Consider the following 13,916-nt stretch of genomic DNA (forward strand, 5'->3'; position numbering starts at 1 on the left):
GGGGTAGGATTGTAGCTATGCCACGTCAAAGGAAAGCATAGGAACCTGTTCTGTCAGGAAAGTAAACAGACTTCTCTGTGCCCGCTGTCCCCACTCGCCTCTGCAACAAGCAGGTTTCTGTCACTGGGCTTGGCCAGGACAGCTGGCAGGAATAGGATGTCCTGCTGGGAGCAGCTACACGCAGGTATGCATTCTCTCTCTCTCTCTCTCTCTCTCTCACACACACACACACACACACACACACACACACACCACTGATAGGATGAACTGCATTCATCCAGGTTTGGTGCTCAGCAAATGAGCAGGTACTTGTGCTCTCCTAAGTGGCCACAGCCTGCCAGCCATGCTATGTAACCCACTGGAATGTTGGCACAGGCCACAAAAAACAAGTTTCTTGAGCCACACTGCTGCTCCCCAAGAGAGGCTCTGTGACAACGACTGCTGGCTCCCTCACCTTTCTCAGCCGTTGTCTGGAATCGGCCGCTGCAGTCGCAGGCAGGTCGTGGTGGGGGTGCCGAGGCCCTACGGCAGGAGGGGCCGCTGAAGCCCTCTGCACAGACTGAAAGAAAACAGGGTGATGAGTGCAGCAGGGCTCAGGCATGAGATGGAAGAGCATCGTGGCCCCAGAAGCAGTTGACATCACACAGCTCTCTCCTCCAAGCAACCACGTTTCTGGGGCTTCGCTACATAACACACAGCATTAAAAGCCAGCAGGATGTTCTCGTCGAACACCTGACTTGAGCGACTGTTGCTGTGATTATTTCAACTTGGCTCTCAGGCAAGCCAAAGAGGGCTGAGAAAGGAGGCCGAGATGGACATTAGCTTTGCCTTTTAGGCTGGCCCACTGACTGTAGCTGGCTTGACGCTTTCCCCCTATTGCTTTTTTGCTATTCTTTAACATCAGCATGATGCACAGAAGTCCAGCAGATGAAGTTCTTGCTTTAATCAATAGGGAAAGCTGCATCAGTTTCATGTCTTGCACATGGGGGAGGGGGGCAGTGAAGAGGCGAAGGCAGCTTTCAAGGGCTGTCCATACCTGCGCTTAATGCAACCTATGCAGCTTTCCTGTTTGGATTTTCAAAGCATAAGGAATCTCTGGATTTAGGGAGGAGATGTTGGAGGAGAACCCCCACATGGATGAGGGGTAATAAAGTAGGCGTGAGTGGTTCATGATCTGCATTAACCCCAGTTTGGACAGACCCTAAGGCCTTTGCATTGCAGACCTGGATGACCTGGTGCATGCGCTCCTCACCAGAGCAGCCAGGATGCAGGCATGCTGCAGATCGTTGGGGGTGGCACTCTGCCCCTGGGCAGGCAGTGCTGACTCCACGGTAAATCATGGTTCAGAATTACACCTTGGTGGTGCCTTTCTCTCACAAGGACATGAGAAGAGCCCTGCTTATCTAGGCAAGATCTAGTCCAGCATCCCTGCTGCTCAGAGGGGCTTGAGAGATCCTTCTGAAAGCCCCCAAGGAGAACTCCTTCTCCCTGGAGAGAAGTGCACTGCCACTACACCTGGAAGCTCTACTCTGCCTCTGCTGCAAGGGGGAACCACCACGTTCTTCAGGCAGAGGACACGAAGAGGGTTCTTTTCCCCTCTCTACGCAAGACTCACTTACTGGTCCACCTGTAAAGTGTTGAATCCGGCTTGGAGATGATGCTGTCCATGGAGCTTATCAGATAGAAGCCAGTCCCTGTTTGGAGGACGGCAGCACACACGCTGTGCTCCATCAAGCACTCCTGCTTCGCTTGCTCCAGGCTCTCAGCGGAGGGGTACAGCACGGACGGCTCTCCTGCCACGCCGTGGCCAGGTTGCTCATCAAACCATTCTGTGGCTGCTGGGAAGGGAAACATGGTGTGGCCAGCTTAGCTAACGCTCCACAATTAAAACCACCAACAGAGCCTGTTAACATGACATGTTGTAAAATTATTTATTTGTGGGTGCATTTGAATGCTGCTTTTCATCCCCAAAACAATCCCCAAAAGTGACTCACATAAAAGCACAGTGAAAAGAGCAGAGCAGAAGAAAAGACCATCATAACCAACAAGTAAAAACAACAGCCAGGCTCCGGGGTCTCAGGTAGTTTTCAAAAGGTTTCATCATTCAGAAAGAGCATTGGGGATTGTGTGCTCCCTCCTCAGGGAAGGAGGGTTGGGTTGGTTGTAAGAAGCTTTGGGTTACCCTGGGCAAGATAAAGCAACTCACAAATTGAACAAATAAACAAATTACCTTCACTACATTTGCACAGGAAGGGCCTCTCCTCCTTGCAGCTGGCATCACTGAGAAGCCCCGTTGATGAGTCAAACCACACACAGTCCTTCAGGCCCCCATCAGCCATATCATCCTTCAGGTACCTTTCCCCACACACAAAAGCAAAAAGAAGAGGGCTGTTTGTGCTCCAGGGCTCGGGGGGGGGGGTCACAAGAGCTCCCTCCAAAAGGAATTTTGCAAATGCTCTCAACTAGGATGCCAGCACTCCAGGGCATATAAATTCAATTCATCATCAGAGGTATTGCCACATCTCATATTTCCTGGTTCAAAATGCAGTGCTTTCCTTGAATATGAGATGAACACCATGACCCTCCCAACCAATTCTTCCATGGCTCAGATTCTCATCTGAGCTAGGGCAGGGCAGTGTTCACTTCCTTCCCTCCTTCCCCTAAGCTCTCATCCAGCAACAGTCCTTCAAACTATGTTCCTTCCAGCCCCATTGTTCATTAGTTGCTACACTGGTGGTGGCAGCAGGCAGAAGGGAGGGAGAAAGAGGGACAAACAGAAGAAGGGATGCAGGCTGGTTATACAGTGCCCCAGGTACAAGGAGGAATGGAAAATGCAGTTTTCCCAGCCACTGATGTCAGGAAGCTCTGATGGATAAGGGAGGAGGCCCACAGGAGTTGGGTTGGGATTGGATCCCATTGCATGTGCCCAGTCAGGGGCTGCAGTGCCAACTGGGTCATTTCGGATTAAGCTGAGCTATTTTCTATTACAAAATAATAACGTTGGGGGGATGTCTGAGCTGATCTACTTCAAGCTTGGTGGGGCATGACCTTCCCCAGAAGCATTCGGCCACAGGGCAGTCATATCTAGGGGGAAAGGGCCCTGAAGGAGCCACCCGGGTGCTCACTGTGCCATCTGCTCGCTGAGGGGCTCCTGTGTTGTCCACCGGAAGACGGATTCCTCCTTCAGGTCATTCAAGCCCGTCCAGAAGGAGCCTCCAAAGTTTGAGCGGACCCAGTCCTGCAACAAACATGGCAACCGCAACCTCAGGGTGGGTGGAAAGAAGGCAACCATCCCATGATGCCTCAGTTGACCTGCCTCCCTGCACGGAGAGGGGTGGGGGACCTGGGCACGTACAGGGTGGCACAGGGTTCTCCAGAAAGGTCAATATCAAGGAAGGAGAGGGCTCTGGCTTCCCTAGGGCAAGCACCACTTGGCCCTCGATTGCAGACTGAAGGGAGGGCCAGTGAGGGAGCTGTCTTCTGAAAACTGCAGCCCAACTCCATGGGGTGCATGCCATCAAAGGTCACCATGAGGGGCCCTGTGCTTCTGGAGGGATGCTGATATGGAAAAGCCATACCCTCTCTTGCGGAGAGCTCAGGTGCAGCAGTTCTGTCTTCTTGAACCTCCGGCAGGCATGCAGGGCCTCTTGCCACACACTGGCCAAGGAGGGGTCCCAGAAGTAGCAGCTGCCATTCCAGTGACTCCACCCGGGCTCTGTCGGGCAGGAACTCCGGGGTGCTGAGGAGGAGGTGAGGGATATTATCCAGAACGAGGCCCAAGCTGCTTTCCCTGATTATGGCCACAGCCTATCATTCCCAAAGTCCATTCAGTGGAGCAGAGGCTCTCTGGCCAAGAGAGCCAGGTGAGAGCATTGGGACCTGGTGACATTGTCCCCTTCCAAAGTCCTGCCAAGCACTTACCCAACGGCCCCTCACACACCCACGGCTTGAGCTCGGAGCAGGAGGATGCAGCCACCTGCCCCTCTCCCTGCGGCCCAATCTCCAGGCAGCCCCCGGTACCAAACTGTGTGTCTGCCAACCTAGCAAGGGAAGCAAACAAGAGTCACACACGGCTGGGACCACCAACTTCTCGACAAGGAACTGCAGGTGCCAAGGAAGCCAAAGTCACATGCCAGACAGAGAAGGAAGGACAATGGGGACTTGGAATGAGGTGCTAAGCCTTGCAAGCTGGGGGTGCAGTTCTGACAGTGTGGTGGCAGGAGATGCAGGGAGATGATCACTGTCCCTCCCCAGTCTCCCTGGACAAAGACACTCCTTCAGAAGCTGCATAAGGGTTGGACTAGATGTCCCTTGGGGTCCCTTCCAAATCTACGAATCTGTGATTCAGGTTTGCTGGAGTTCTGGATAAGTTGGTTGCCAGAGGGCCAATGTATCAAGGGAGCTCCTCTGTCAGTGGCAAAGCACCCGCTCTGCCTGTAGAACAGGACCGGCCTCTCCATGAGGCACACTGAGGTAGCTGCCGCAGGTGACAGAATCCAGGGGGCCCCTCCATGGGTGTGAATCCCACCACCACCACTGTCTCCACTGAATCGAAGAGAAGCAGCTGCAGCAGCTTCCAGGGTGATCTTGCAAGAACAGCACGTGATCTCATGGGACGCTCACAAGACCTTGACAGAACCCAGAAGCCATAGCCACATGCCCCCAGTAATTGGGGACAGCATGGGTAGTGCACGGTAGCACCTGCCTCAGGCAGCGAAAGAGGACTGGCCACCCCGGCTGGAGGTCCCGGGTTCAACCCTTGGCCCAGCACAGAGGGAGTCTTTCCTACCAATGGTGGCCTGCTTGCCCATGTCTGCTTGAAGGCAGCCACCTGCCCCCAAAACACTCACCAGGGAGAAGAGAGGTTGGCTGCTTGGCCCTCTGCCCATGTCCAAGTCCCGTCTCTGTCAACATCATTCAGCCCTGTCCAGCTGTTCTTCTGCACCATGGCTGCTATCCAGGCCTGGAGGGGAAGAACGGACGGGGGGTGGGAGAGGAGGCTCATTTTTCTGGTTTAACCTGCTCATTTACAACATGAACATTCAGCTCTCTGGCAGCAGCAATGTGCTTCGTAGCTCCATATGTTGAAACAAAATGTTCGTAGGCATAAACGCCTATAAAGAGTTATAACAGCCTCCCAAAAGTTGGAAACGTTCTCCACTCGGTGATCTGAGGGATGGTTGCCAGGAACATTGTCCTTCAGCTATCAAATGCCTGGTGAATGGGAATGCTTGGAAATTTCCTCCTAAAAGTCAGTAGTGAGGAGGGCACTCCACAAAATGGGAGCCACCACTGAAAAGGCCCTGTAGTAACATCACTGAATAGGCCTCAACTACTGATTTTGCAGAGTCCAAGACGGTTGGCAATGGGGAAGGTGTATGGGCCCAAGCCATTTGGGGCTTCATATACTGGCCTTGAACTGGGCCATGCAAGCTTAGTGGCAGCTACCCCACAGTGCGCCAGCCATGCCACCTGGGAGCATGACTAGCTCCCAACCTGCCTTTTCCTTGGTGCTACTGAGGGTCAGGAGGCCCACGTCTTTTCCATACGTCTGGCAGGCGGCTTTTGCCCCCCACCAGTTCTTCCTGCTGTGCTCCTCCACGTAATAGCAGCGACCGTCCCAGAACCACCAGCCAGGAGCATGTGGACACCTCGAGCTCACCAAACCTGGAAAACAACCACAGGCAGTGCAGTAGTGGGTGTTGTTATTTCCAACGATGTATTGTTTTGTTTTTCTTATGTTGACTTTCCCTTTTATCACAAAGCCACTTGGGTTATTTTATTAACAGAAAAGATGAGCGTGAATGATTAAGCTAAAGAAATGCGTCCAACTGTAGGAGTTCATGGAGCAAAAGAAGGCCTGCCTTGTACTTATTTATTTCATTAAAAAAAGATACACCGCTTGATTGTATTGTTGTTATTTTTTTTATAAAAAAACAACAACCACACACCTCAAAGTGGCTTACCGAAAAATAAAACAGTAACATCAACAAAATTAACAATAATACTTTTAAACATACAGAAGTTAAAGTACTAAAACAGACTGAAATTCACATCCACTTTCAAACACCTGGCTAGGGTTGCCTAAACAAGGATATTTTTAGCAGGTGTTGAAAAGAGTACAGTGAAGGCACCTGCTTGATCTCAATAGGCAGTGAGTTCCAAAGTGTAGGTGCTTGGTGGTGGCTAAACTTCCATGGCAGGAGTAAGGAACCAGGAAGAAAGGAATTTTAACAAAGACTGGGGGAAATTTACTGAGTATTTGAAAAAAAAAATGTAAACAACTTAAAACGTTAGCGGGTTAATGTAAAATGAGCAGTAAAGATAACTCAAGGAAATTATTAGAGAAAATAAATAATCAAGGTATTAGTTTGGATATGCAGCAGTAAATATAAAATGAAAGGAACCACAGATGGGGGGAGGGGAGGTCAATTTGATGTTATTTTTGGTTTTGCTATAGAATTTGTATGTTTTGTTGTAAAATTGTACACACACACACACACACACACACACCACTATAACAAAGTGTATCTGTGGCACCTGTAGCAATGCCAATTATGCCAACCTAAGCAGTCAATAGGCACATGTAGACACACAATCTCGTAGGTAAACTGGTTCCAAGTTGCCATAGGTTTATATGCAAATGGCAACACCTTGAACTCAGCGCGGGAGCAAATCAGCAACCAGGGCAGATCTCTGAGCACAGGTATCATATGCCAACAAGGCCTCACTCAGTCATGCTGCAGAATTTTTATGTCACTCGTGCTCCCTCCTCCCACCCAACTTACCATGAAGGCACGATGGGGTGAAGCGACGGACGCAGCGCAGGTGGCGCCCATCACATTGGCCCGTCAGGGGGTTGTAGGTCGATGTGCTCAAGCACGGAGAGCAGCGCCGCCGGCACCCGTCCCCACAGAAGCTAGGGGAGCAGGCTGCAAGGACAGGGAGTTGTCGGTTAAGGCAGTGAGCTACCTGGAGGCACCAGCCTCTCTGACTGGCCTCACGATACTCTGGAAAGAGGCATGTCTGCTGGAGGCCCTGCAGAAGACACTGGAGGTATTAGGGGTCAGATCCTGCAGCCTTGAAGCGCAGCCTTTGAACCTGGCAGCACAGGCACACACCAACACACAGGAGGAATGGCCAGCCTCAACAAGGAAGCCTCTCTCAGCACTGGACTAGGGAGGAAATTCTCAGTACTGCCCAGGTGGGGTTAGGGCTGCCTTCATGCCTTGTGTGATGTGTTTGGCCACTGGGTCTTTGGTCCTCTCCAGCAAATCTTAGGCTTTTATTGACACCAGAGTGGGATCTCTCTTTCAAGTCAGCCTCTGAAGACCATCGGGGAAGGGCTGCTTCTCTCTCCCCTCCCTGCCCCCTTTCCCTTGTGTGTGTCTGTCGTGATTTTTAGATTGTAAGCCCGTAGAGACTGCCTTGTTTTAACTGGAAGCCTCTTGGGCTGAAATAAATAAGCAATAAATGATAAAATTGCCTCCCAGCCCTCATTGGGGGCTCCCTGGAAGCATCTGACTGGGCACTTTTGGAAACAGGGCACAGGCAGAGTGGGAGACATCTCCTGTCTTCTCATGCAGCTGAACCTGCAAACATTCCTCAGCCCAGGTAGGATGGGTCAAAGGGCAGTAAGCCAGGCATGAATTTATTCTGGGAGAGGCTCCTGAAATCCATTGACAATCCACACAAGCTCAGACAGCCATACACTGGGTTGGCTTTTAACCTGCCACCACAATACACTTTTAAAGCACCTTGCTGGGCTGTGCAGTGTGCAGGGGCATCCCTGAAACGGAGGGAGGGAGGTGTTCCAGCCCCCTATCCACCGCTATTCCCCCTTCCCAACCTTCTCCCTGCCCTCAAATGCAGCAGAAGCAGCCACTCACCTGCCTTCACGTAGAGGACGGCGTCTGAGCCAGGGCTGTCCACCAACACCGTCCCTGCCACCAGGTAATAGGCCCCGCTAAGTCTCAGAAGCCCCGTGCAGCCCTCCTTCTGCAGGTAGCAGGCGTCCTTGGCTTCCTGCAGCGAAGCTCGCCTCTGCTGGGGGGCCGAACCCTGCCAAGGAAGGAGCAGCTTCTCCCTGAAAGACGGCAGGTCCACATCTGTGTGGGGATGCCATGAAGCAGGCGAAATAAAGTGAAACCTCTTCCTGGCAATGTACAGAGCAATGCAACTTAAGGCACATTTCCTCCACCCAAAGACTGGGAACTGTAGTTTACCCCTCACAGAGCTACAACTCCCAGCACCCATAACAACCTGCTGTTCTCAGGGTATATTGGAGGGGGGGCAGGATAATGTGCTTTAAATGTAAGGTGTGTATGCAGCCTGGAACTCAGCTCCCGGGGGCACCCCCTGAAGTGTGACAAAGGGCAAAAGACCCCTAACATTTCCCACCCAAAAAGGAGGTTTTGCCTCCACGCTACAAGGATATGTTGGCTTTAAGCCCTTCAGTGCATCAAAAGAGATGACAGATTGAGTGGGGATTTAGGTGCCAGGCAAAAATGTTCCTCCTTAACCAGGCCTTTGGCTGACTGACATCCAATGCCCTTTTAAAATGTGTCGGGGAGGCGGTGGGATTATTGGGTTGCTCTTGTTTTTATTATGGATTTTGTGATTTTATGTTGAGAACTGCCCTGAGACCTGCCAGTATAAGGAGGTATACAAATTTAATAAATTATCATCATCATCTTTTCTCCCCTGAGAATACTCCCACCTTCAGGTCGCTGGCAAGCCCAACGGAAGCTTCCTGGCTCTGAGTCTCTTCTTTCACCACCAACAAAGGCAGCCCTGGCCTGAAAAAAAGAAAGAAAGGGGAGAGACAGGGCAGCTTAGCCTGTGGGGCACTCAGATGTTGCTGGGCTCCCATCATCACCCCCTTGATCCCTGGCCAGGTTGGTTGGGGCAAGACTAGAGGAGGTTGCGGGAGAGATCAGGCATGTCAGGTTCAAAGCACTGCCTGTCCCAGGATCAGTGCTTTTTTTTCTGGCAGTACACACAACGGTACGCAATGCCACCACCTTTTGGGAGGGAAGGAGGAGGGAGGGCTCTTGGACCCCATCAGAGCTTCATGCCTCCTTTCCCAAGCCTAGGAGCATTTGTCCATCTTAGGGAAGGAGGCAGGAGGCTGTGACAGGATCCTGGAGCCCTGCTGCCTCCTTCCCAAAGCCGGGCAGACCCCCTGAGTGCCTTCTTCCCTAAGCTGGGCAAATGCTTCCCGGGTTTGGGGAAGGAGGTGCAAGCCCAGGTCCTGGCAAAATGTTGGACAGTGTTACCCCTGTGGTGAAAATAGGCATGCATAGTCAGGTACTGGGAATACAGGAAAAGGTATGGTATTTAATTATCATGCATCTCTATATACCAAGATCTCAATGAAGTTCCAGTAAACCATGTAATTGTTTTACATGTATTTGTTTTTCCTGGCCCTGAGGAAATTTTGCACCCAGGGCAACTACCCAGAGTACCGGCACTCTAGAAACAAAGCACTACCCAGGACCTCTTCCCACAGCCCATCTCCATGGCCATTGGGGTCCCTCTCAACTCTATGAGTCTATGACAGCAAGTGAAATTATGGTGGTTCCAATTTGAGAGGTTCGCCAGAACCTGCCTCCTCCCCCACCCCCAGTCTCCAGCAGGGGCCCCATCTCACCTTGACCTTCTGCACGGTGGCACCCAGGTACCTCTGGCAAGCAGAGGCTGCTTCGTCCTGGCTGCTGTAGCGCTCTGAGGACACGCAAGCTCCATGCTCAAACACCCAGTCATCCAGGGGGAGGCACTTCAGAGAGGTGTACGCCGCTAGGAAAAGGGGTTTGGCCATTACTAGCTGACCACGGTGCCAGGGGGTCACTCGGCAACCACACCCCCTTGTGCACCAAGTAACTGCAGGGTGCCCACTGGCTCCTGGCACTCGGGTGCAGGGTTTTCAAGTCAGAAGGCATGAGACTTCCTGGCAAGCTGTCTTTGGAAGAGCTGCAAGCTTGAAGGCAGCTGCAATTCCATTTGCACTGGGGCAAGGGAGCAAACAGGTGGCAAAGGAGGTGGGGGGGGGAGCAGCAGGAGGTCTGAAAGGCTCCATGGTGCCAAACAAGGCCAGCAGCCCTCCTTCCTCTCAGGGCTCCAGGGCTGGAGCCAGTGCCATGACTGGTTTAACCCCTTTTCTCCAAGCCCCCAAATGTGACCCCCTTTTTTGCAGGGGACTGAGGGTTGCTGCATTAGGGAAGGCTTGGAGGAAACCCCCATAAGCCCACTGCTTCAAGATCCACATACCAACTGCCTCCCTGTAGTGCAGGAATCCGTCGCAGAGGCCGGTCAGTGGGTTACAGCTCAGGCCTGGCTCACACCGGGGGCACATTGACTGACAGTCCTGCCCAGAGTAGCCAGGACGGCAGCTCGTCTTGACATGCACGGCAGCAGCTGAACTGGCGTCAGGGTCTTCCAGGGCCACAAGGCGTGTCCCTACGGCAAGGCAGTGGCCCCCTGCAGAGCTGACTACGGCGTCACACCCTGTGCCCAAGGCAGAGCACTGCCGCTTGGCAGCCTCCAGTGAAGGGAAGCTCAGGTCCGAGGACAGAGCACCAAAGAAGGACTTCTCAGGGAAGGTCATGTAGGAGCCTGAGGGGAGGGGAGAATCATAGAATTGTGGCGTTGGAAGGGACCACGAGGGCCATCTAGTCCACCCCCCGAAATTCAGGAATGCCCCATAAATACCATGAAAACTCAGCCTGAATAGCTCAGCTGGTTAGAGTGTGGTGCTGCTAATGGCAAGGTTGCAGGTTCGATCTCTATATGGGACAGCTGCGTTGCAGGGGGTTGGACTGGATGACCCTCGGTGTCCCTTCCGACTCTAAGATTCTATGAAATGAAAAATGTCTGCAGCCCAAAGCAGCTCTGCTTACCACTCTGGTGGGGGGCCTGGCATATCCAGCGGTGAGGCCGGTGGCACAACTCAGCCTTCAGGAAGCCGGAGCTCAGGGCCAGCATGCAGGCTTCTACGTCTGAGGCACCCTGTGAGAGAACAAAGCTGGCCCCAAAGAGAATGAGAGAGGGTGAGGGAAGTCAGAGACGGTGCCTGGCAGGCCTGCTGGCTTGTGCTCTTTTGAGGTGCTCAGTTTTACATCTCATCCCCTTGGATTGGCTTCAGTCCCATGTTTCTCAGGCAACCTTCTTGACAATTAAAGCAAGTTGTTCAAGACTTGTGATTGCTAGATCCGGGCAAAATAAGCTTGGTGAAACAGCTCCTCTGAACGTTTCTCTATCAAACCTTTAGGACCTGAACAGCTCCTTAGGACACCTCAAACTCCTTTGATAATTTTTTTTTTGGGGGGGGGTTGAGATTTTTCAACATACAATACGACAAAAAAACACAAAGTAATTAAATAAAAATAGAACTCCTTTGAAAGTTGCTTAAGATAAATTAACTCTCTCCCAGCTGCAGCCTCTACCCATACCTCCCTCCACATGCAATATGGTGACAATGATAGTGGCCTACCTTAAAGGGTTCTTGTACGGATGCCAAGATGACTTTGCAGCGAGTGTGTTCAACTCTCTGCACTATAGCTGCTTCTATTATTTATTGACTGATTATTCAGAAGTGGTTCTTATTAAGTTCCGTGAGATGCACTTTTAAGCAGGCGTGCAGAGGTTTGCCGTCTTAATACACAAATGGCCCCAGTCCACCCATGCCGCCCCACAGTCTCTCTCTCAGGGGTTCTTACTTACCGCTGCAAGGCTTTGTTGAAGGGTGCCCCATCGGCCCAATGCCACAAGCCTCTGCCACTGCGAAGCCCAGTCCAGACACTCACCTCCAGCTCTTTCTGCAGCCAGACCTGTGGAGGAACAAAGAAGGTCATTCTCCTTCGCCAGTCGAAAACACGCAGTGGGGATCTTGCCAGTCAGCGCACCCCAAAGGATGCAAACTGTGCAAGGCCACCAGAGACAGCAGGGCAGAGAGGCCTGAGTGCCAAGGAGATGCTGGGAGGAGCTCAAAGAGCCTAGAATGAGAAGCCCAGTGCCATTACCTATGTAGGGCCGGCCGTATCATAAGGCAGAGTGATCAGTGTTAGAAACTCAAATATATAAACTAACCGCCTAATGGCACCTTAAACCTAATTTACGGTCGTCGCAATGGAATGTCTAGGCGCCATATTCCCCCCACCCCCATAGGATTTATTGTTATTACTGTCATTATTATTATTCATTTCATTTATATACCGCTTTGTATTTTAAATGAAATCTCAAAGTGGTTGACAACACATTTAAACATCCGATCAAATAATCCAGAATGAAACCAATTCAAGCAAATGTTATTGTGTTTATTATTAACATAAAAATGAGATTGCAAATTTATGTTATATGCTGTGTAAATACTTTTAGCTGGTCAACCCTTGCTGGGTGGGGGCCCTCTTTTATTTTCTTTCCTGTGGCCCAAATGACTCTTGGCAGCCCTGGGCGCCATTTCAGATACTCCCTGTGCTCACACCAGAGAAACTGCTCACCAGATCTTGTGGACTACTCAGCGTGGCCAGGCTCCCACCGTGGAACCTCTGGCAGAACTTCAGGGCCTGGCTCCACTCAAGGGCTGCATCCAAGACAAGGAAGAGGCATTTGTCCTTCCTGGATCTCCAGCCCCTGGACTGGGGGCAGTACACATCTGCAGGAGGAAATGGCAAAGAGCATGATGTGCACACTGTTGGAAAAAACGAATACATTTCCTTCTCACTGAATTTCTAGCTAATATAGTACATGTGTTACTTTAAACCATACAAGGCACTGTTTGTCTAACAATCTAGTCAGCACTTGCTTGTAGCCTCTGTTAACTCTGTCCCTTAACCCTGAGCTATTTTGTTGTTGTTCTCCCCTGACAAAATGTATTTCTCTCTCTCATCTCCACGCAACCTATAAAAAGTTCTTGCATGAATAAAGCCTTTGAACTCCAGAAACTGTAAGTGATTATTCCAATCTAATTCACGCAACCTGCAAAGTCTGCTAACAAACACATCAGGCTTCCTTTCACACACACACCTGCTGGGCTCATCACAGCTCACCCCTCCCCACAGCAAAATGAAGCAGTCCAAACTGTTGGCTGTGTGAGATGGCCCCCAATGAAGCACCAGGTGTTGTGTCAGTCATTCTGCCTCACCCACACCTTCTACCATGCAGGGTTGTTGTGAAGATAAAATGTGAAAGGGGAGGGAAGAGTCATATCTGCTGCCCTGAGCTCCTTGGAGGAAGGGAGGGGCAAGTATGCTTTTTAAAGAACATACCCTGATCCAGCACAAAGTACAATGCCTGTGGGGTGCACTTCCCCAGGTAGAGCTTGGTGTGGATGACTCCTTGAAACACGCAGAACCCCAAGTGCAGATTCTGCAGCCGCTGGTCCGGTAAGAGGCGAAAGGAGCTCTTGGTGTCCATGGAACAGTCTGAGCTGCTCAGCAAGGAGACTCCGTCTGGTGCCACCTGCACAGAGAACAGGGGAGGAGCTGGCATGAATCAAGGAATCAGAGAGTTGGAAGGGACCCATTGGATCATCTAGTCCAACCCCCTGCAATGCAGTAATATGCACCCATACGGGGATCAAACCCATAACCTTGGTATTATTAGCACCACACTCTAACAACTGAGCTAAGCAGACAGGAAGGAACGCCACAGACAGAGTACTGTAATTGTCACACACAGAAGGAATAAGGATATAGTTTGAGTGCTTCACCTACAGATTTGTAAATCATTTAATGTGTCAAGACGAATGGATGTCGTTAATATTGCAGCTGTTGTATAAGGGAGTGTTATTTTGAATGGAACGGAATTGAGATCAATAAGATTTTGGAACGCAGAAACAAAGTAAATAATCAAACCATCCATTCTAGTATGCGGAAGGCCACCTAAATTATATAATTTGGCATCTGAATGATTGGGAT

At 51.1% G+C, this 13,916-nt stretch overlaps 1 protein-coding gene across 1 annotated transcript in view; it reads right to left on the reverse strand.

Annotated features, from left to right (window-relative positions):
* The window catches only part of LOC117060292, a 28,513-nt gene that overhangs the window by 1,656 nt on the left and 12,941 nt on the right, over positions 1–13,916 (reverse strand). The window contains 17 exon segments of the mRNA XM_033172507.1: positions 455–559; positions 1,620–1,835; positions 2,231–2,355; positions 3,126–3,238; positions 3,579–3,739; positions 3,922–4,040; positions 4,851–4,963; positions 5,501–5,667; positions 6,789–6,932; positions 7,890–8,108; positions 8,720–8,798; positions 9,653–9,798; positions 10,270–10,614; positions 10,899–11,023; positions 11,722–11,828; positions 12,498–12,652; positions 13,266–13,458. Coding sequence (XP_033028398.1) covers positions 455–559; positions 1,620–1,835; positions 2,231–2,355; positions 3,126–3,238; positions 3,579–3,739; positions 3,922–4,040; positions 4,851–4,963; positions 5,501–5,667; positions 6,789–6,932; positions 7,890–8,108; positions 8,720–8,798; positions 9,653–9,798; positions 10,270–10,614; positions 10,899–11,023; positions 11,722–11,828; positions 12,498–12,652; positions 13,266–13,458 — 2,632 coding nt within the window.

The sequence above is a fragment of the Lacerta agilis genome, chromosome 15 (genome assembly GCF_009819535.1).
Source record: "Lacerta agilis isolate rLacAgi1 chromosome 15, rLacAgi1.pri, whole genome shotgun sequence".
Classification (NCBI taxonomy): Eukaryota; Metazoa; Chordata; class Lepidosauria; order Squamata; family Lacertidae; genus Lacerta; species Lacerta agilis.